Source organism: Palaemon carinicauda, chromosome 5 (genome assembly GCF_036898095.1).
Source record: "Palaemon carinicauda isolate YSFRI2023 chromosome 5, ASM3689809v2, whole genome shotgun sequence".
NCBI lineage: Eukaryota > Metazoa > Arthropoda > Malacostraca > Decapoda > Palaemonidae > Palaemon > Palaemon carinicauda.
Window position 1 is genome coordinate 168,094,572 of NC_090729.1, and position 24,834 is coordinate 168,119,405.

Genomic DNA, 24,834 nt, shown 5'->3' on the forward strand with positions numbered 1-24,834 from the left:
TTTGAGAGCTTTTAGTTTCACTCGCGGTGTTACTAAGTGTATTATTTTTATTATTAATTAAATTTTTATATGTTTTATTGTGGATATTCATTATTTAGCGTTTAGAACCCTTGTGGTTCATATTTAGGGCCGATATCAGTTACGTATCGTAGATGGCTTGCCGACCTTCGTTACTGGGCGGCAATTTTTATTATTTAAGCCATCAGGTTGCTGTCCTTTGGGATTTATTTATTATGTTGCATACCTTGCCCTAATTTTTTATGTGTATATTCATATATTTTTCAACGCTATTACTTTTATAATGAATATTTGTGCTTATTACTCCGTATGATCTGTTTAGGTAGTGTTTGGGGATCGTCAGTTGGTAGCCCTGCTGCTCCGTATCACATGATCCTCCCCCAAGCTCCCCCTCTCGCTAGGTTGGTGGCTAGGCTTCTCTCCCCCCCCTCTCCTAGGGGACCGTTGCCTTCCCTCCTTTTAGAGGGGGTAGTTCAGTGTTTATGGACTTTGTCCTCCGGGTGTCCCGGCGGTTTCGTCTCTGTCTAGACGGGTTGGCCACCTTTCAACAGAGTAGGATCCCGGTGCACCCTATTTTATATTCACCTATCACAATTTTATTATGTTATACGAAACCCTCCGGGTTCGGTTGGCGGTTCTTATCTACAGTTCCGCCCCCCCTATTAATTTATAACAGTTCCTATGATTATATAGGATTATATATGACAGATCACTATCCCGGAGTTCCTATATGTATTGGTTTATGGATATACCTTTATTTCCCGGCCCGGGGCTTAACCTCGCTCTGGGAAATCAGACACCATGTGTCTTAATTCTTACCTTTATTTCCCGGCCCGGGGCTTAACCTCGCTCCGGGAAATCAGACACCATGTGTCTTAATTCTTTGTTGTTGCATCCTTTTTTATGATCCCGGCTCGACCGGAATGGATAGCTATACTCTAGTCTTAAGTTAGACTTATGTTTAGGCCCGGGTCCTCCGGACCCGCCCCTACTTAAGAGTATTACAGTTAAGCTCTAGTCTTAAGTTAGACTTATGTTTAGGCCCGGGTCCTCCAGACCCGCCCCTACTTAAGAGAATTACAGTTTCTCATATACTATTCTTTTTATAGATGGTGCATTGTCAGACGACGGCCTGTGCGGCTGTTCTTCATCAGCCTTGTGGCCATACCGTATGTAGGTCTCACGCCCTCTGCGGAGTTCAGCTGGAGGACATAGTGGTCTGGCACCCTGATAACTGTATGGTCTGTTTTGACCTCATCACCACCCTCGGATCTGATTCGGTGAGTCCCGTTGGCTATGTTGCCTTTCTAATTATTTTACCTTTTTTGGTATACATACACTATTTAGTAAGATTTCTATGGCCTTGAAGGACCACCGGGAATCTTCCTTTTTATAATTCCCACTATTATTTCAGGCATCCCCGGAGCAGAAGACTGCGGCTCGGGCCACACTGAAAGTGTGGGTTAGGGGATTTGCCAGAAATGTCAAATCTAAACAGCCTTACGTCCTGTCTGAAGACTACTGTGCAATGATCTACCCTAATGCCAAGTCTTCAGCCGCTGTGGCTAGGCATGTTGCGGCACCTATCATTGCCCACATTGATGCCACTATTGCGGGATTCATAGACCAGGAACAAGATCCGTTGGATGCCCCCGGAGATCTGGAAGACAATGTTGCCTCCATGAACTTGGACGTCGAACCTATGTTGTTGGATGATCCGGATGCAGGTAGGGTGGTAAGTGAGGCAGGTATTACCGGCGCTGAGATTCCTATCCTCAGCCCCGCTCTTTCTTCTTCATCTGATCTCTCTTCTTTCCATGGTCTTTCTGGGGACCGTGATTCGTCTCACCGATCACACCCGGTTCCCCCCAAAGATAAGTCTATATCTAGGACTTTGCCAAAAGCTCGTAAGCCCCACAAGGCTTCCCATAGTTCCAAGTCTAATACGAACCCGTCATCTAAGGCTTCCGGCTCCTCCTCTAAGTCTCACGACCCGGGAGTACAATCCGCCACTTCTGCTCCTAATCCGGGCCTTTCCGAATCAGCCATGCTTCGCATTGTGTCGGAGATGCAAGCTAAGTTGGTGTTGGAAATGCAGGCCAAGATGGACACGATGTTCTCTAACATTGGTCAGAGACTTGGGGCATTAGAGCAGGGTGCTCCGGAGCGAGTTCAAAGCTCTCTCATCCCGGATGCCTCTAAGCTTCCGCCGTTTACCAAGAATAACCCTTGGCGCATGGCTCTTCATTCCCCATTTTCAGACGGGATGTTAACATTGGAAGGTCTTGGCACTCGTCCCCTAGAGGACTTTGAATTCTTTCCTCCTGGTCTCGCATTTCCATTTCATGGTTATGCCAGGCTTACCGAGGAAGCTCTGGTTCGGCTGGATAAGGTCCCCAAAGAGACTGTCATTTTCCCAAAGGAACAAGCCCAATCTGTTTGGGCTAGGTTTCTGAATGATATTGGTTGCACCAATACCATGTTGACGCCTCATAAAAGTTCGTTCACAATGTTCTTAATGGACAAGAATACCGTGACTCCATGCGTCAATAAGGTTGCAGAACTGGCTTTTCAATATGCTCTGGAGGAGAAGCCCTTGCCTCCCATCCGAGAGGTAGACCCGATCTCCCTCCTTCTTCCTTCAGGTAATGAGTGTTGGGACAATGTCCATACCACCTTTACTTCTGGCAAGCTAACAGCCGACTGTGCGTCGGTAATGTTTAGCGAACGGCTTCCCCGTCTCCCGGAATCCCTTATTAAACAGGAGTATGATTCCCGCCTACGTGTTGGTCTAACTTTGAACTTGGCCACGTCTACGGAGTCGATAGCCTTAACTTATGATACTGAGAGTATCTTTAAGTCTCTCAATAAGGCTACTTTGCAGTCGTTATATTTCGATCTATATGACTTTGCTATTGCCAAACGTAGGTGCCGCAAACACGTCCTGGCTGAGGCGACTATTAGGCACGAGCCTAATAAACTTATCCGGTCCTCTTGCTGGGGTTCAAATCTTTTCCCTGAGGATCTTGTGGAGGAAGTCTTGGCAGAGGCTACTAGGGTTAATCAGAGCCTTAAAACCCGTTGGGGTTTGACTCCTAAGCGGAAATATGATCCCGCAAATTACCAAGCCGGGGGTAGGAAGAAGCTCCGCCCGTATACCTCCACCCAGTTCCGGCAACAGCAGAGTAGTTCGTCTGTTTTCCGTCAGCCTCTTCCTCCATCTCCTGCTGCTCCTGCACAGCCTTCCACCTCTCGGGCTCCTTCATCGGACGACTATGTCACCGTTCTGCTCCCTAAGAGCCAGCTTCCCGGTGCCTCCACCACCTCTCCAGCCTTTAACCAGTCTTATGAGGCTCAAGGCTCTTCCCAGAGTTATAACAGAGGTAGAGGCTACCATCGTGGTTCAAACCAGAACAGAGGTAGAGGTAGATTCTTTCGCAAGGGAAAGAACTTCCGAGGCAGACGTGGAGGCAACTCCTCAAACCAATACTGAGGTGCAGCGGGTAGGGGGGAGGCTTTATGCCTTCCGCAACAAATGGAGGTTCAGTCCCTGGGCTTTCAGTATCATCTCCAAGGGACTGGGGTGGAGTTGGATTCAAGGACCTCCACCTCCGAACAGATTTCATCAACATTCCACTCCGGACCTAGTCGAATTTGTCCAGGACCTGTTACAAAAGAACGCCATACAAGAAACGAAACACCTGAAGTTTCAGGGTCGGCTGTTCAGTGTCCCGAAGAAGGATTCGGACAAGAGAAGAGTGATTCTAGACCTATCCCTTCTCAACTTGTCCATTCAATGCGACAAGTTTCGAATGCTTTCCGTCTCGCAGGTGCGGACCTTACTTCCCCGTGGGGCCGTCACCACCTCTATCGATCTTACAGACGCCTATTATCACGTCCCGATAGCGAGACACTTCCATCCGTATCTAGGCTTCCGCCTAGGGGACAAAAATTACTCCTTCAAGGTGATGCCCTTTGGGCTCAACATCGCCCCAAGGATCTTCACAAAGTTAGCAGAAGTTGCTGTTCAGGAACTCAGAAATCAAGGGATTCAAGTAGTAGCCTATCTGGACGACTGGCTCATTTGGTCAGACACCTCCCAAAATTGCCTAAAAGCCACTCACAGAGTCATCCAATACCTTCAATCTCTAAGCTTCCAGATCAACTTCAAGAAGTCTCGTCTTCTTCCGAAATCAAAGTTCCAATGGCTCGGCCTGCAATGGGATCTTATATCTCATACTCTGTGTCTTCCCAAACCCAAGAGGTTAGAGATTGCAATGAACACCAAACGCTTTCTCAAAGACAAAGTAAGTTCCAGACGACTCCAAGAGAGGATCCTAGGGTCCCTTCAATTTGCTTCAGTGACGGATCTACTTCTGAAGGCAAAATTGAAAGATATCAATCGTGTCTGGCGTTCGAGGGCGAACCGGAAGCTCCGGGACAGGAAAGTCCGCCTTCCTCCCATTCTCCGGGAAAGACTTCTACCTTGGACAAGGGCCAACAATTTGTCAAAGTCAGTTCCCCTTCGATTTCCGCCTCCGAAGTTAATCATTCACACGGACGCATCCCTATCAGGTTGGGGAGGCTATTCTCAGCTCAGGAAAGTTCAAGGTCTTTGGTCTCCCTTATTCCGCCAATTTCACATCAATGTGCTGGAGGCCATGGCAGTTCTTCTAACCCTGAAACGTCTCGCTCCACCCAAGAGACAACACCTTCGTCTGGTTCTCGACAGCGAAGTGGTGGTCCGCTGCCTCAACAGAGGCGGATCAAAATCAGGGCCTCTGAACCATGTTCTAGTAGCCATATTCTCCCTAGCAGCCTCGAACCGTTGGCATCTTTCAGCTGTCCACCTGGCGGGAGTCCGGAACGTAGTGGCAGACGCCTTGTCCCGGACCTCCCCTCTAGAATCGGAATGGTCACTCGATCTAAAGTCATTCCGGTGGATTCTCTCTCGGGTTCCGGGTCTCCAAGTGGATCTCTTCGCCACGGAGTCCAACCACAAGTTGAGAGTATATGTGGCTCCCAATCTAGACCCTCAGGCCTACGCCACAGACACTATGTCACAGAATTGGGACATCTGGGAAAGGATTTATCTCTTTCCCCCGGTGAATCTTTTACTGAAAGTCCTAGACAAGCTGAGATCCTTCAAGGGACGAGTAGCCTTGGTCGCACCCAACTGGCCCAAGAGCAATTGGTATCCTCTCCTGCGAGAGTTGAGACTACATCCTCACCCGATACCCAATCCGGTTCTGTCTCAGATAGTACAAACACGCGTTGTGTACGCTTTCTCAAACATTCAGAGCGCCCTAACTTTATGGACTTCATGAAGTTTGCGGCCATGTATGGTGCCAATATCGATCCTCAAAACACCCTGTTCCTAGAATCAGATAAACGGGATTCCACCATCCGCCAATATGATTCTGCGGTTAAAAAGTTGGCTAAATTTTTGATAGACTCAGACGTACACTGTATGAACTTGAACCTTACAGTCACTTTCTTTAGAACTTTATTAGAATCAGGTCTGGCAGCCAATACTATCACCACTATTAAATCTGCCTTGAAAAAGATATTCCTAGTGGGTTTTATGCCTGAAGACTTAACCGACTCTGTGTTAGCTTCAATTCCGAAAGCCTGTGCCAGACTGAAACCGGTTACTCGTCCTACCCCGGTTACCTGGTTCCTTAATGATGTACTCAAATTGGCTTCTGATACCATTAACAGTTCTTGTGATTACATTCCCCTTCTCAGGAAAACACTTTTCCTGGTGAGTTTGGCTTCGGGGGCAAGAATTTCTGAACTGGCAGCTTTGTCAAGAGACCTGGGTCATATTGAGTTCCTTCCTTCGGGAGAGGTCCTTCTTTCACCTAACAAATTCTTTTTAGCTAAGAACGAAGACCCTCAGAACAGATGGTCCTCCTGGAAAATTGTTCCCCTCACGCAAGATCCGTCTCTGTGCCCTGTTACTACTCTTAGGTCTTATTTATCCCGGACCTCCTCTAACTCCTCGGGGCCTCTATTCGTTAGAGAACAAGGCGGTACCATTACCATTAAAGGGATCAGGCAACAAATCTTGTATTTTATTAAACAAGCTAGCCCTGACTCTTTTCCTCTTGCACATGATATCAGAGCGGTTGCTACTTCGGTGAACTTTTTTCACCACATGAATTTTACGGATCTTTCCAGGTATACAGGGTGGAAGTCACCCTCAGTGTTCAAGAAACACTACCTTAAACATTTGGAAGCCCTTAAATTTCCTACAGTAGCTGCAGGGAGCGTAGTTACCCCCAGGTGTTATTTTATCTCTCCCCCTTACCTGCCTGGTTTCGCACCTGATTACTATTATTATATTTGTAAATTTTTGACTCCTGAGTATCTGTATATATCATCACTCACGGCATTATTATACCTTATCTTTTTTGGTCAATTGTTCTACCAAGTGGATTTATGTTCTTTTTAAGATACCCTTATAGCTGTTTTTGGCACTCATCTCTGATTAAAGCAACTTGTATTTCCCTTATGTTTATGTTTTTCCTTTATTTTGCAAGTTTGGTGACATTTCTCTTGTATATATTCACTGGCCGGCACAGGTTCAAGCCCAGAAAAGGGATTTTGACGTAGGAAAAATCTATTTCTGGGCGAGGGACCTGTGCCGCCCAGTGAACCCTCCCAGCTCCTCTCCCTTGGAGTCCCCAAACTTTGGGTGCTAAGGAGTTGGGTTCTGAGCGGATGCAGAGTTGCTGGTGCCGAGTGAGGTTGAACGGCTCTCCTCTATTGGGGTCTTTGTCGTGGATGAATCTAAATAGTGCGGGACCTCTGGATTATACGCCCAATTTTATACCGACACCAATAGGTGAGCGAGCTAGTTAACCTAGCACTCCTTTACATTTTTTCTCTGGTATATTTAGCAGTAAATTACCTAAGAATAAGTGCTAATAGGAGCTTATTCACTGGGCGGCACAGGTCCCTCGCCCAGAAATAGATTTTTCCTACGTCAAAATCCCTTTTTTGTTCCCGAAGAGAAAATTCATGGCATGCACCACTCTCACTAAAGAAAGATAAAAGATCGTTCAGGAAGGGGAAAGAAGAGCTAAGCCTTTATACCTACTTGGTGAAGAAGGGTGGAGTCCTTTATCCTACTGACAGTGTGCATGATCTTCTTGTGAGAAAAGAGCAAATGCAGCAATGTGTGAGCACCTGTATCGCATACCAATACATATACAGTACCAGGTACAACAGCCACTCTCCCATGGTGAGGGAAAAGGTAGGAGTCATGTGTAGGCGACTACTATCGACCAATCTTGGAAGACATCTTGTTGTCCAGTCTCAGAGTGGTAGGATCTCATAAAAAATAGTGCACACTTAGTGATTTGGTGCACACATAGGGTTCTTGTTCTTGGGAGGGGATCCAGCTGATAGTAAATTCCTGAAACGTATCCATTGGAAGCCGTTTTATCCCATACCGATAGTGTGATGAGAGGTAGGTGAAAAAAATGTAGTAGGAGTTTGAAGTTCTAATTATGTCGTTAAAGCCCATGATTACGCTCCTATAAAGAAGATGTCAGGAAACTCCATGAAGAGACCACACATCCAGGTAATATGTCCTTAGTGCCTTTCAGGAATGAGAAGACAACGAAGGAAGAAGAGTGGCCCTAAAACCTTCTACCCACGATGGTGTACATCAATGACTAAGGATTACCAACCTCCTTAAAATATGTTTTCATTGTCATCATCTGGCTATACAAATGAGGGAATCAATAACCAAATGCTGTCTATCGGGAACAAGACTGTAGTTATCAGCAGGTTTGCACAGAAAACTATCACACAGATAGTTATCAAGAAACCACTGGAAACCTGTCTTTACTTCTAAATACTACATATGCTAACCAAATTATCAAAAAGAAAAAGGAAAAGAATACAACATCCCAATGAGGTGGCAGAAGTACATCTGTATTATCCGATTGCTGGAAACAAAGTGAGGGCCCAGTGGTCTATCGGGTGGGCGGCCTTCCACGCCACCACGTTACTTAACAGCCATATCCAGCTTTGGTGAAATCTTACCTCTATCAAGTGATGAGGATTTGTATTTGTGTAGTAACAACTAGATTTTCGAATATTTACTTATTGTACAAGAGAATTTTCAGTGTCGGTTAAATATAACAGATTCACCTGTAAGGGGTAACTCTTCATATCCTGTCATGTAATATTTCCCCATGTTGTAAAACCCCAAGTGAAAGAAGTTTCAAGAACCTACTGAAAACAAGCGACTTTCTCAAGTCTAAGGATCAGGGAATCTACCTCCATTGCCCTACACGAAAATGTAGGGAAGAGTGGTACCTAGGAGTAGGCCTCAATTCAATCTCAAAGAATTTGCTAAAAAATAAGCCATCGATTTCATGTTACAACTCAATCTGATGTGGTTCTAAAGGCATGACATCCTCCAGTCATAAGTAATCTGTTCGAAACTTAGATTGACCTTCCTGGAGACGAAAAGTTGACCAACCAAATAGCTGTCTCCAGAGCAAGAGTGCAAGAGTGGTAACCCAAAGTGTAGGACAAGAATGATGACCTTGCACAACCAACCTTTCCATCTACTAAAGGCAACTAAACCAACCCAAACTGGTGCTGGGTATCAGCGAGATATACCTCAATGATACATAATAATACATACCAGTGACCTACTTAACATGGTAAATTACTTTGTGCAAGTCGGAAACTAAACTGGCCATATGAAGAACATTAAGGTCAGCACTATGGAAAGCACATAGCCTGACTGTTGTGGAATCAATACCACCCAAAGGGAGTTGGTCTCCAAAATGATAAATACCACCCAAGGGATCAGTCACCAGTGAGAGATATTGTACTGGAGGATATCCAGTCTCTGACAAATTTGGATTAGTACTAATAAAAGGAAGTACAGTCATCTTGCAAAATAACTGTACAGGCAAATGTATGATGCTAGCAGGATCACCTGTGCTGGGGACAGCAACAAGGGTTGCATTGACAATAAAAAGATGCAACATAAAACCAGGTTGTAAAGGAGCGCTTTCCAGACAGCTTGAAAGATGGTCAAGAATCATTCAGTGACATATGACATAATTGTGAATGGTGTGGAGGCACCACTGCTGAATAATGAACAACCTATGTGGAAGGCTCAACATCCTAACAGCTGGTCCATCACCTGATGAAAGCAATGAAGTATGTCAATCAGGCATTGCCAAACCCTATCCAGTCTTAACACCAAGGGGACCAATGGAGAACTAACTTGGTTGAAGGATTGGTTGATTGAGATGGGCCAGCCAGAAGAAGCCTTGGAGATGAAGGGAGGCATAAGCACTCTTGATAATATCAAAGAGACTTTCTTACTCTAATTCTCTGAGAAGGCAAACATCCTCTTAATCCTAACTTGAGTAGTCCTTAGTAGTCATGGGTACTGCAAATGTAACAAGATTCATGGGGAGACAAGTTTCACACACCAACACATGCCCATGAGCAGATTATCTGCAACTCAAAATGAATATAATCTACCATAATTGTGATTTACTGGCAAAAGCACATAAAAACAAGAAAAACTGAAACATCATCTAAGATGAAGGCTTGCAAAAGCCAAAACAAGAACCATGTACTATATAGCACCATCTATCTCTGAAAGTATCGGAAGAAAATGTGAAAGTTCTTTCAGGTGAGTGTCAAACTCAACATGCACAATTGAAATTACTTTGCTACCAAGATTCAATTACTACACCAGCTATGAGCATAAATATGAGGCTAAGAATTTTTGTTACATGGAACAGACATTCTTTTTAAAAAAATTCTTAGAGACACTGCATAAAAATATCAGTAATCCACAACAAATTTTATATATAGTACCATATCCACAATAGAAGGTATCCCTAATCATGTTTCTTGAGTACCACACCATGTTAGGTATCAAGAGTTCTTTAAAAGAATCCCCTTGGCCCCAAAAAGAGGAGTTTCAACTTCCAATTTTCATCTATTATAACCAGCTGTCCAACTTCAGTATTATATTGCTCTAGTTTCAATCTTGTATCTTAGTTAGGAACAAAACATGTGAGTAATGCCTACGAGTCTTGATCTGTTACACGGGTTGCATCAAATTATGATTAAATTATTCACATACCATATTGCTTTTACTAATTCTATCATAATCATTGATATTTTGATTAACATTGTTTTAAGATTAATTATTACTGTTAATTTAACAAAAAAAAATCCAGTAACACCATAAAGAACTTAGGATTTAGCATACAGGAATGTTGAAGTAGTCTGTGATCCCTCGACAATTTTCTCCAAGCGTACCAAATGTTATAGACTCATCGATGAATAAACGTAGCTTATATTTTTGCCTTAATTTCACTAACTCAGGTAGGGGACACATCTTTCCGGTATTCATGTAAATGCTCTCCACAACCATGAACTTTCGTGTAGCATTAGCCTTCTTTGGATCCTGGAAAGGAGTCAAACATAATACAGTACATACTACACTATAGATTTGATGAAAATATCTAGTATACATAGTCTAATATATTCTCTGTTTTTGGGCTTGAACCTTCTCAATTATCCTAACCATTCTTCCGATCTACATTTTTTTCTCATTATCCACGCTCAAATAAAATATTCTTGGACCAAATAGAATACTGTACATAACTAATCCTTTTAGAATTACAAAACTACTATTACGACCCATGATAACTTACCTTTTTATCAAGAATAACTTGCTCCTTCAACAATTCCTCCAAGTGTTCCACATCATTATGTCGGAAAAATACAATGCGGCTACGACTAGCATGCAAACCTTTCTGTATGGGGAAGTTCACCATTTCATCTCTGTAAAGAGGAAAGATAAATGCATATACGGTTTTTCAATATTTTGAAGGCTAGGAAATTTCTATACACATTAAATAATGGGTAAGATTTGCAAAGATTAAATTTTAATAATAAAAGTACTGTAATTATTTACATATTCACCTAAGGTTCATAGGGGCTCTAACTCAAAATGTTTATCTCAGATCTAAAATTTTCCATTTTCCCCTCATTTCAATAGCCACAAATCCTGAAGTTTACTATTGTGAATACGATGTATGCCGCCATATGGCAATGATCCATGCGTAAGTACGTAATTTTCAGTATTATTATTATTATCATTATCATTATTATTATTATTAGTGAGGAAAGGAAATAAATAACCTATATGATAACTAATAAACAATTAGAATGAAATATTTTATGAACAATAACAACATTAAAACATCTTTCATATATAAACTATAAAAAGAGACTTGTGTCAGCCTTTTCAGTATAAAAATATTTCCTGCAAGTTTGAATTTTTGAAGATCTGCTCAACTACTTTATTAGGAAGATCATTCCACAACTTGGTCATAGGTGGAATAAAGCTCTTAGAATACTTCTACAGTCTAGAAAACTGAATCTCACCTGAGGTTCATATGGCTGACTACCACACTGAAGGATTAAAGTAAGTCATGGAAAAAGATAAATAATCCTAATCACCAATACAATAACCTAAATACTACTTACACCAACCAACAAGCCAAGACTCCCATCTATAAATGTAAAACTTGACAATATTATCTAAACTTGTTCCAATCACCGAAATGTTCTTGGACCTGCACTCATCAAAATACACTTGCCACTGTCTCTGATACAAGCTAAATAGAATGCCTCTTGTTACCTATGATAGATAATCCAGAGGGCCTTGAAAACCTCTTCCTATAAAAATACAGTGGATAGTCTCACAGCACTTAGATAAAGCATGTACTGTATGGGGATTGGGTTAATGGCTCACAAAACCAGATTTCTGAAAGGATTAGTCTGGCAAGGCAACCTCTACAGGCAATCCAACAACAGACCACAGATTGGTAAACCCCTTTCTATGATGCCAAAAGGGATACAATAGCATCATCCTACAATCCGAAGATACTCTGAACTTGATCATCAGTGCCCAAGCATTCAAGAGCGGCACAAATGAATACCGATCTAGATTTGACCAGTCCACTTTCCGAAACATTAATCTTGGTAAGGGAGGTCGCAAAACTATCAACATTTGGCTTTCCCCTCCCCCCCAACAACTCAAAATCTACTATTACATTAAAGGATGGAGAGACCACTTGTTTGGCAGTCCTTGTTGCATTCTGCTCAACTAATTGGGTAATACAATCAATTTTCATACATTCAATTTACATGGTATAAACTGTGGCAGGACAACAGCTCCTCTGCTATAGAGAATGATGACTCCGATTCTATAAACCCCTGCTTCTAAATGTATGCCAGTACTGATGTTATTTACAAAACTGCCACGCACTTCCCCATCATCAGACTTCCAGCCTGATGAGCTTTACGTATTGCTAAAAGCTCAAGGTAATTTAGGTAAAGGACAGATTCCCTTTCTAACCAGTGAAGATAATCCATGCTAGCAACACAGCCTTCCCGTGATGCACGCATGAAAAGAGATGACTGGGACCCTTAATCTGTAAGCAAACATCCTAACCTAAACGAAGAGGTTCATAAAAATATTTGACAATTTCTAGCAGATTCTTCTAGCAAATGGCAAATCTTGTCCAGATAAGAAATCCTCTTCCAATGCAGATTGAGATGCAACTGGAAATCCCTCATTTTCAACAGACGCATTGAAACAAATTTTTCGAGAGATGCCATGGTCCCTAGGACCCTAATCCACATACAAACAGTCAGTGCTTTCATCTGCTTGAACATCACCAACAAACACAGGAAGAACTGAATCTTTTTATCAGACTTGGGTAGTATGTTGGCCAGGGCACCAGCCACCCATTGAGATACAACCACTGGAGAGTTATGGGTTCTTTGACTGGCCAAACAGTACTACATTGGATCCTTCTCTCTGGTTTACATCTCATTTTCCTTTTGCCTACACATACACCAAGTAGTCTGGACTATTCTTTACATATTCTCCACTGTCCTCATACACCTGACACTACTGAGATTACCAAACAATTCTTCTTCACTCAAGGGGTAAACTATTGTACTGTAATTGTTTAGTGGCTACTTTCCTTTTGGTAAGGGTAGAAGAGACTCCTTAGCTATGTTAAACAGCTCTTCTAGGAGCATGGCACTCCAAAATCAAACCATTGCTCTCTAGCCTTAGGTAGTGCCATAGTCTCTGCACCATGGCCTTCCACTGTCTTGAATTAAGAGTTCTCTTTTTTGAGGGTACACTCGGGTACACTATCTTATTTCTCTACCTCTTGTTTTTTAAAGTTTTTATAGTTTATTTATGAAAGATTTTTTCAATGTTGTTACTGTTCTAAAATATTTTATTTTAATTGTTCATTACTTCTCTTGTAGTTTATTTCCTTATTTCCTTTCCTCACTGGGCTATTTTCTCTGTTGGAGCACTTGGGCTTACAGCATCCTGCTTTTCCAGCTAAAGTTGTAGCTTAGCAAGTAGTAGTAGTAGTAGTAGTAGTAGTAGTAGTAGTAGTAGTAGTAGTAGTAGTAGTAGTAATGATGATAATAGTGAAAAAGAAATGAAGCTATGATTATTCAAAAAAATAGAATCCTCAGTATCAGGAGAGATTTTTTCATATCAACCATGACTCCCAAACATAGCACCAACCAAATCAACCTTATCTGATGAACCCAAATTTCTTTTGGAGATGTGTTCAAAATCAGCCAGTTGTGATTCCCAGAAGCCTAAGCCATTTGGAGATTAGAGCCATCGCCTTTGTGAAAACCTGTGTTGTCTTGAGCCCAAAACATACGTATCTGAAATGATATACCATCAAACCATCCATAAACCAAAGGAGTCTCGAGTTTGAACGAATATGGATGTGTGTGTAAATACTGTAGGTATCTATGAAGTCTATCAAAATTTTCGAATCTCCTTTCCTTACCACACCCGAACCTATTGTAAAACCCAAGTGAGGGGTTCAATAATAATTGAAGATATACTTATTTGGAGAAACAAGTGGCTGCACATATCTGAGGCTAAGGCATCTTAAGAGAGCTGAGAACTCTCTTGACATCACACTCCGGTATTCTGAGTTCTCTAGAATGACGAGAATGCTATAAGCTCCTCACAAGCACGGACTACTTTCATGAAGAGGCAAGGTCTAGGGCCTTCTGTCAAACCTGAACACAACACAATTAAGCTAACGCTAAACAACACTCGTAAACAAACTCAAAGCCTAAAAAATAAGCTCATGGAATACGTAGATGATGCTACTGTCTTTGCATCGATTCCATCTGTTGAAGGTAGATCTGGGGTTGCTGAATCCTTTAATAGAGCATCTAGCTAAAATTAGTGCATGGTGGATATTATGGGGTATGAAATTGAACTTTAACAAAACTCAAAGTATCATTGCAAGTACTGTATTCTAGGACAGTAGTATCTCAACATTGATAATGTTTCTTTAACTCTATGTGACTTTGAAAATCTTAGGGGTGATTCTTGATAGTAAATTTGCTTTTGAGAAACACATTCGATCTGTTTCTTCAATTACAAAGAAATTGCCTTATTGAGAAAGTCTTTCTGCTATGACAAAATTGTGGAATTATCTTCCGAATCAGGTACTTAAATCGGTAGAATTTCAAACATGCAGCGAATGTTTTTATGTTGAACAGGCAGATATAAGTCTTTCTTTATACGGTAGTTTATATATGAAACACCTACAGTACTTTTATATTTTATATTATTACTTCTCTTGTACAGATATAGTTTATTCATTTCCTTATTTCCTTTCCTCACTGGGCAATTTGTCCCTGTTTGTCTTTGGGCTTATAGCATCCTGCTTTCCAGCTAACATTGTAGCTTAGCTAGTAATAATAATAATAAATAATAATAATTATAATAATACTGTAAACCTGGATTAGTGAAGCATGAACAATGGAGACCTGACCAGATCGCTTTCGACGAGCTGACTGAAAATGGAGTATCTACACTCGATCATTGCCATACGCTGCCATATAAACAAAGAAGTATGGTGAAATAATATGACATCCACAATTAGCAAGCTTCTAGTACAAAACCCATATAAATCTCAGGTGAAATTCATAGAAACAATTAACACTTACGCATAAATAATATCACCACTTTTAGAATAAGCCGGAATAGCAGAAGCTATTGTTGAAAATCCATATGAATAGAGGACTCCCATTTCACAATTAAAGTAAGCTGCAAGTCTGTCTTCTAACTCCAAGTGAACTTCTGCAGGGGAAAATGAGATTGTATTAGGATAGTTAATCCACACTATCAAATTCTTTAGTCCTGCTTCTTCACAGGACTTGTACTTATAAATAGCATTACAGTACAGTACACTGCAAATCATCAAGCATATTTTAACCTTATACTGTATTGTACAAATTTGAACTTTAATTAGAAATATTAAAAATTGAAGATGCAGATAAAATCTAAAGTATTTAGGGGACAGGTGTCCAAAAATTACTACCAGGTGTTTACTGAAATCAGAAGTCTAATATATAAAATTTTACGTTGAAGATAAATTTCACCAAGCACAGGGACTGGGTAGGGGGTTGAAAAAAAAAAAAAAATAACAACACATACTATTTAGCACTTATAATAAAATTCTAGGCAAAATACCTCTCATATCACACAGACAAACCATTAATAAATGAAGATGAGCATTGAAACTTCACACCAAATCCACAAAAAAACTATAGAGTTATGAAGAGTACTTACGGGTTGTACCATAAAAGCCTCTAGGACCACAAGAGCCAACGCCATACTTGTGTAGACACTGTAGAGCAGCTTCTTCTACCTCTGGTCGCTCACCCAAGTTCAGGTAACTGTGAGTTCCAAGATTTAACACCTTTTCACCAGTTCCCAAATCAATATAACGGCCAACCTGGGAAAAAAAAAGTGTTATGAAACGGGTACCTTTTGGGGTCATTTCAAACTTAATCTGGTTTTCGTTCCTCAACCAATTTTCATAATTAAAAAGGCATTTTCAAGATAATTTTCTTGAGAAAAATTTAAAAAAAAAATATATTTTTCTTATCCATCCTCATTTTACATGTATTTATTACTAACATAAAGGCTATAATAGTAGTTATTGCCATTTTTCATGTTTTTATAATTGCCCAAAATCCTTTAAATAAATTTTGAGAGTATAAAATTTACTATCATTTCATATACAGTATGAATGGTAAATATTGGTCAATAAACAAAAAAGTAGTTTGAATTTATATTTAGAAATTTAATGTTTAGAGAAATCGGCTGTCAAAGTTTCTTAGTTTTTTAGGGGGTAATTATGTCTCACCCCTGGGGAAGGTAAGGATATAAACATAATATTTCGGGGTTATTTATTAAGCAGCGGTGAACATCACCCCTCAAATCTTAAAATATGTATGCTACATATACCAAAATGCCTACACAAGTAAGATGTTGCTAGTATAATATATTCTCGTCTGCTGACTTTCTGGAAAAATTTTACTCTTCGTGCATGATTAGTTATCATCTCTGACACTTCATACATCTTTCAGCATAACTACATTGGATCCCTTTCTCTGGTTCCGGCTCATTTTGTCTTTGCTGATACATACACAGAATAGTATGGCCTATTCTTTACACATACTCTTCTTTCCTCATACACTTGATAACATTGAAATTACCAAAAAAATTATCTTCTATTAAGTGGTTAACTACTGCACTCCACTGCACTTCAATGGCTACTTTCCTCTTGGCAAGAGTAGAATAGACTCTTTAGCTATTGTAAGTAGGCAGCTCTTCTAGGAGAAGGACACTCCAAAATCAAACCACTGTTCTCTAGTCTTGGGTAGTGTCATAGCCTCTGTACCATGGTCTTCCACTGTCTTGGGTTAGAGATCTCTTGCTTGAGGGTACACTCGGGCATACCATTCTATCTTCTTATTATTTTGAAGTTTTTATCCCCTTTGTTATTTTCAAGTTTTTATATGGTAGTTTATATATGAAAGATTTATTTCAATATTATTATTCTTAAACTTCTCTTGTAGTTTTTCCTCATTTCCTTTCCTCACTGCGCTATTTTCCCTGTTGGAGCCCTTGGGCTTATAACATCTTGCTTTACCAACTAGGGTTGTAGCTTACCAAGTAATAATAATAATAATAATAATAATAATAATAATAATAATAATAATAGGCTTTTAGTGGTAATTTCCTTCAACACTGACGATCACAAGGTCAAAATTCATCATATCTCAGGGTTATTAACTAAGCAGTGGTGTGCCCCTTCCCTAAAGATCTAGAAATACAGAAACTAAATGTACCAGATGTCAATACACGAATAAGACGGTGCTAGCATAATATATTCTCGTCTGCATATTTTCATCATCCAGTATAACTAAAACATGGAAATTGTAAATATATAAACAAGCTGACAAAGAAATACCATGAATATAACATGAGAGAAACGCAAAAAGCCAACAGTGCCAGAACAGTGGTCAATCTATGTGGCTGCCTACATTGTTGCCATAGCTGTGGCGTCTATGCCCGACGCCTCTGCTACTGAGAGGGAAACTGGTACTGCCGCTAGCCATTCTGACGAGCAGCCTGGTGTCAGACGCTACAACCGGATTAAGTGGAAGAGGAGAAGGAAAAACTTCCTGGGTATCGTAGTACACTTGTACTGTTGACAGAAGGTAGCTATGATCAAGAGGGAGAACAAGTGAATCCTTTGACCCTGAGACCTGAGAATCTTAGTTGAAGTCTCTTTAGCCAAAACTGACCATGGTAGCTCAGCTTCGAGTCTGCCAATACTGGAAGCTCCGCACAGAAGGTCAATGCCGCCATCTTGCCTTTTGAAGGTGTCATTACTGAGAGTAAACTCCGTTCAGCTGACAGTGTTACGAACCTCGGGACAGAACAGGAGGTACCAGGGTTGCCAATGTGGTTAAAAATTGGGGGAGATTTTGGGATTCACAGCTAGATAACTTAACCTAAGGTAATGTTTATCAATACATAACTTTCATAAGTTCTCATTATCCTTGTATGCATTAAAAACATAAAACTTCCAAGGCAATTTCCCACTGACCCTACTCACCTTTCCATAAACAGTTCTGGTATTCAATGAAGGATGGTCTGCCTCAGGAGGGTTTGGAACAAGAGGTTCTGGAATCCACTCGGCAATCAAGTCTTCTTCTTCCTACATAAAAAATAAAATAATTCATATTACTTTCCATTTCAATCAGCATAACTTCCTGATGATAAAATGCTACAAATGCATAATATGAGCATAATTTGGTCATTGGTAAGCATGAATAAAATAGCCATAAATTTCATATATTTATTATACTTATATCATAAGAGTACTTTTTTTCTAAGTACAGCATACAGCAAAACTCGTGATACCTAAATTCAGTTATTTTCATTCGAAAGTCACTAACTGGCAACTCTTACATTCTTCACATTTATGGTGAGACTAGGTTCCTGGGACAAAGCATTTTGAAACTTCGCTCAATATAAGATACAGTTCATTAAGCATGGTTTTAGAGAATTTGTGTTATATTTTTTATCAAAATCTCAGCTAATTCATTATGAAAAAAATTATCCAATAATCTTTAATTATGATAATGTCAAAAATAGACTTAATGATTCTGACTATTTTGCCACCATAGTAATGTACAGGGGGTCCTCGACTTACGACGTTGATCCGTTCTTAAGACACGGTGTAACCCGAATTTCAGTGTAAGTCGGAAAATCATAAAAAAATTACTCTATACGTACTGTACTGTACAGTATTGTACTATAATAAAATGTAACAAATGACATAAAAAAAGTATTAGAAAAAGAGAAAACAATTCCTCACCACATGAATTAAAGTAAATAATTCAATTTCACTTACTTCCCCCTTTTCTTTTTTCAACGCTTCAAACAATCTTTTCACCTTCTCCTGAATCACCATGCGGCTTAATGGAATACGCCGTTGATTTTGATCTTCCAACCAAAACACCAATAATCTTTCCATTTCAATAATTAAACCACTGCACTACTTGGTTATCACTGTTGCTTTCATAGGAGCAGATCCTTTCACATGTTCAACGATGCACTTTTTATCCTTAAGAATGGTAGCCACGGTTGAATGACTAAGGCAAAGCGACCGGCCAATGTTCGTTGGTGTTTCACCGTTTTTAGGTGGCTCAATAATGTCTAATTTCACTTCCATGGTGATGGCCTTTCTTTTCTTTGATGCACTACTATCAGAAGAATGTGCATCATGCTTTGGAGCCATAATAAAGTTAAATAAAAAGATCAAACATGTAAGAGAGAGAACTGGCTTACATAAAGTGAGTGATGCGACTGATGCCGTCTTCCTCGCCCACAACCACAGCAAAGTGTATTCACCCGCTGCGTGCTAGAAACTAATTCGCAATTGTTTACATCGCTTACGACGCTGACGACGTAAGAAAAAACGACGCTTAATATTATTTTTTATATTTTTATGGGGCGCGTTTGTAACCTCGAAACAGCGTAAGTCGGGACTGCCGTAACTCGAGGACTCCCTGTATTTAACGTAAAGAATGTATCGAATATGTAGTTATGGGTGGATTCTAACAAGACATCACGTGGCACAGTGGCAGTGTTGCGGTGACACACACTCAGTCTCACAAAGTACGTCTACTCACCTAGTCATCTGTTACACATAATTGGAGTTACCCATCCGTGACTGCAAACTATAACTATTTGAGCGGTATTTCATCAAATATTTTAAAATAAAGACAACCAATCGACAAAGCAACTGTATATATGGCTATAACAATACAATGAAGTAGAAAGATTGAAAAGCCATCCTTGGAGATGGGAAACACCGCTACATGACTGCAGAAGGAAAGGAAGCGTTAGCTAATTTTTATAACCAAAGATTTATTTTCATAATCATCTTCTGTTCTCAATAGTAGACAAGCCATCATAAGCGAATGCTTATCATTTTGGGAGTCTATACATGAGGAAAATATTTGTAATAGATTGGTTGACATTATTTCTAAAAGGAAAATGAATAAACAAACTAGACTCACCGTATACATTAATATATATTCTCTCTCTCTCTCTCTCTCAAAAGGAATAACAAACTAGACTCACCGTATATATTAATATATATCTCTCTCTCTCTCTCTCTCAAAAGGAATAACAAACTAGACTCACCGTATGTATTAATATCTCTCTCTCTCTCTCTCTCTCTCTCTCTCTCTCTCTCTCTCTCTCTTTAAAAAAAGAAAAGCTGAACACATGATTATGATTTACAAAACTTATGTATGTAGTACACATGAGTACTGCAATGTGATATGGTACCCACAATACCAAAAGGATATTGCACAAATAGAGAGTGAACAAAGGTCCTTTACTGCTAGAATAGAAGAAGTTAAGGACCTTGACTACTGGGAAAGACTGCAATTTTTAAAATTGTACAGTCTAGAAAGGAGAAGAGAACGCTACATGATAATACAAGCATGGAAGCAAATCAAAGGAATTACTGAAAACATCATGGAGCTAAAAATATCAGAAAGAGCAAGCCGAGGTAGATTAATATTGCCCAAAACTATACCAGGGAAACTAAGGAAGGCGCACAGGACATTAATCCACTCCGCACCAGCATCGATAATGCGGCGACTATTTAAGGCGCTGCCAGCTCATCTAAGAAACATATCAGGAGTGAGCGTAGATGTGTTTAAGAATAAGCTTGATAAATACCTCAGATGCATCCCAGACCATCCAAGACTGGAAGATGAAAAATACACCGGAAGATGAATTAGCAACTTTCTGGTGGATATACGAGGCGGACCTGGGGGAACCCAAACATAGAATAAGGTAAGATATCTCTCTCTCTCTCTCTCTCTCTCTCTCTCTCTCTCTCTCTCTCTCCTCTCTCTCCTCTCTCTCTCTCTCTCTCCTCTCTCTCTCTCTCTCTCTCTCTCTCTCCTCTCTCTCTCTCGCTTAGTATAGAACAGCTACTTGCAACATGGGCTTACTGCAGACAGATCAGATTCTACAGGCAGGGTGTTGGGTGCTGTACCCCAAGAGGGGAAGTGAAGGAAGAGAAAAGGTCAGTCATTCTTACTTTCACCTCCGGCTAACTCATAACCTCTACCTTCGATCAGCTACTAATTGTCCTATGAGAGGGCAAAGGTAGCTATGCCAATTGATGTGCAGCTAAGACAGGTCCTAAAAAAACATATCTAGGAACCTGTAGGTTACATCTTGCAGTTAGTGGGTTGTACACAATGTCCAACATTGAAATACCTGTGCCACAAAGAGATTATTTCTAATACTTAGGGTTGTACCAATACCTATTACGTCATATGACTTTGGTCATGTTCCCCTTGGGCAGTAGGGTGAAGAAATTCTGACAACAAGGTCAATGATACCTCTGATCCATTCAGCGATCATATTACGTAAACTTGGAATCAGTTAATGACTGACCTAAGGGATGAAAGAAAACAAGACTTACCACATCTTGAATGAGCGACGTCAAAAGAGACAATGAAGCTTACTGACCCTTTTAGTAGGGGCCAGTGTGAGTGAAAACAGTCTTCGAAGAAAGATTTTAATGTGGGCAGTTTCAGTTTCATGGAGCAGAAAACCTTGTTTACGTTCCAAGGGGGAGGTCTCAATTCCAATGGTGAGCAGGACTGCTCAAACCTTCGTATGAGCATGGATAGTTCTACCGAAGAGGAAATATCAACTCCTTTCAGCTTAAAGACCTAGCTTAAGCCAGAGTGACAGCCTTTCAACCCTAGTTGGAAAAGAAAGATGCTATAAGCCCAAGGGCTCAAACAGGAAAAATAGCCCAGTAAGGAAAGGAAATAAACTATATGAGAAGTAATGAACAATTAAAAACATACATACATATACCAAGGCCCTTCCCCCAATTTTGGGGGGTAGCCGACATCAACAAATGAAACTAAAACAAAAAGGGGACCTCTACTCTCTACGTTCCTCCCAGCCTAACAAGGGACTCAACCGAGTTCAGCTGGTACTGCTAAGGTGTCACAGCCCACCCTGCCACATTATCCACCACAGATGAAGCTTCATAATGCTGAATCCCCTACTGCTGCTACCTCCGCGGTCATCTAAGGCATCGGAGGCAGCAGCAGGGCCTACCGGAACTGCGTCACAATCGCTCGCCATTCATTCCTATTTCTAGCACGCTCTCTTGCCTCGCTCACATCTATCCTCCTATCACCCAGAGCTTCCTTCACTTCATCCATCCACCTAAACCTTGGCCTTCCTCTCATACTTCTCCCATCAACTCTTGCATTCATCACCTTCTTTAGCAGACAGCCATTTTCCATTCTCTCAACATGGCCAAACCACCTCAACACATTCAAAACCACTCTAGCTGCTAATTCATTTCTTACACCCGTTCTCACCCTCACCACTTCGTTCCTAACCCTATCTACTCAAGATACACCAGCCATACTCCTTAGACACTTCATCTCAAACACATTCAATTTCTGTCTCTCCATCACTTTCATTCCCCACAACTCCGATCCATACATCACAGTTGGTACAATCACTTTCTCCTATAGAACTCTCTTTACATTCATGCCCAACCCTCTATTTTTTACTACTCCCTTAACTGCCCCCAACACTTTGCAACCTTCATTGACTCTCTGATGTACATCTGCTTCCACTCCACCATTTGCTGCAACAACAGACCCCAAGTACTTAAACTGATCCACCTCCTCAAGTAACTCTCCATTCAACATGACATTCAACCTTGCACCACCTTCCCCTTCTCGTACATCTCATAACCTTACTCTTACCCACATTAACTCTCAACTTCCTTCTCTCACACACTCTTCCAAATTCTGTCACTAATCGTCCAAGCTTCTCTTCTGTGTCTGCAACCAGTACAGTATCATCCGCAAACAAAAACTGATTTACCTCCCATTCATGGTCATTCTCGTCTACCAGTTTTAATCCTCGTCCAAGCACTCGAGCATTCACCTCTCTCACCACTCCATCAACATACAAGTTAAACAACCACGGCGACATCACACATCCCTGTCTCAGCCCCACTCTCACCGGAAACCAATCACTCACTTCATTTCCTATCCTAACACATGCTTTACTACCTTTGTAGAAACTTTTCACTGCTTGCAACAACCTTCCACCAACTCCATATAACCTCATCACATTCCACATTGCTTCCCTATCAACTCTATCATACGCTTTCTCCAGATCCATAAATGCAACATACACCTCCTTACCTTTTGCTAAATATTTCTCGCATATCTGCCTAACTGTAAAAATCTGATTCATACAACCCCTACCTCTTCTAAAACCACCCTGTATTTCTAAGATTGCATTCTCTGTTTTATCCTTAATCCTATTAATCATTACTCTACCATACACTTTTCCAACTACACTCAACAAACTAATACCTCTTGAATTACAACACTCATGCACATCTCCCTTACCCTTATATAGTGGTACAATACATGCACAAACCCAATCTACTGGTACCATTGACAACACAAAACACACATTAAACAATCTCACCAACCATTCAAGTACAGTCACACCCCCCTCCTTCAACATCTCAGCTCTCACACCATCCATACCAGATGCTTTTCCTACTCTCGTTTCATCTAGTGCTCTCCTCACTTCATCTATTGTAATCTCTCTCTCATTCTCATCTCCCATCACTGGCACCTCAACACCTGCAACAGCAATTATATCTGCCTCCCTATTATCCTCAACATTCAGTAAACTTTCAAAATATTCCGCCCATCTTTTCCTTGCCTCCTCTCCTTTTAACAACCTTCCATTTCCATCTTTCACTGTCTCTTCAATTCTTGAGCCAGCCTTCCTTATTCTCTTCACTTCTTTCCAAAACTTCTTCTTATTTTCTTCATATGAATGACCCAATCCTTGATCCCACCTCAGGTCAGCTGCCCTCTTTGCCTCTCGTACCTTGCGCTTTACTTCCACATTTTTCTCTTTATATATTTCATACTTCTCTATACTATTACTCTGCAGCCATTCTTCAAAAGCCCTTTTTATCTCTTTCACTTTTACCTTCACTCCTTCATTCCACCATTCACTGCCCTTCCTCATGCTGCCTCCAACAACCTTCTTTCCACACACATCACTTGCAATCCCAACAAAATTTTCTTTTACTAACTTCCACTCCTCCTCTAAATTGCCAGTTTCTCTTACTTTCACTTCGTCATATATCATTTTCAACCTTTCCTGATATTTACTTTTTACCCCCGGTTTTATTAGCTCTTCAACCCTCACTACCTCCCTTTTACATCCACCTACTCTATTCCCCCATTCTTTTGCTACAACTAATTTTCCTTCCACCAAAAAATGATCAGACATACCGTTAGCCATACCCCTAAACACGTGCACGTCTTTCAATCTTCCAAACATTCTTTTAGTTATCAACACATAATCCATTAATGCCCTTTCTACTACTCTTCCATTTGCCACTCTTACCCATGTATACTTATTTTTATCTTTCTTTTGAAAAAGCTATTACTTATCACCATCTCTTGCTCAACACACATATCTACCAGTCTCTCACCACTCTCATTTTCACCTGGTACGCCATAGTTCCCAATGACACCTTCTACCTCTCCAGCGCCCACTCTAGCAATTAAGTCACCCATGACAACTACATAATTCCTTCTACCCAGTCCTTCTACACACCTAGTTAATTCATTCTTTCTGATTTTAGTTTACACTGAACCTCAGATGTGGATGGAAGTTCGATCTTGTTGGTCCCTCATAAAGGTTCCAAGCTCACGCCAGGTGTACACACCTTTAAGACTTATGTACAAGAGTGCACTTCTGTAGCAGTG

General features: G+C 40.6%; 1 protein-coding gene across 1 annotated transcript in view; it reads right to left on the reverse strand.

The window, feature by feature from the left end:
- The window catches only part of Spt-I (serine palmitoyltransferase subunit I), a 115,406-nt gene that overhangs the window by 37,292 nt on the left and 53,280 nt on the right, over positions 1 to 24,834 (reverse strand). The window contains exons 3-7 of the mRNA XM_068374303.1: positions 18,069 to 18,170; positions 15,728 to 15,893; positions 15,103 to 15,235; positions 10,734 to 10,863; positions 10,286 to 10,483 (exon numbers count right to left, since the gene is read on the reverse strand). Coding sequence (XP_068230404.1) covers positions 10,286 to 10,483; positions 10,734 to 10,863; positions 15,103 to 15,235; positions 15,728 to 15,893; positions 18,069 to 18,170 — 729 coding nt within the window. The remainder of the gene's footprint in view (positions 1 to 10,285; positions 10,484 to 10,733; positions 10,864 to 15,102; positions 15,236 to 15,727; positions 15,894 to 18,068; positions 18,171 to 24,834) is intronic.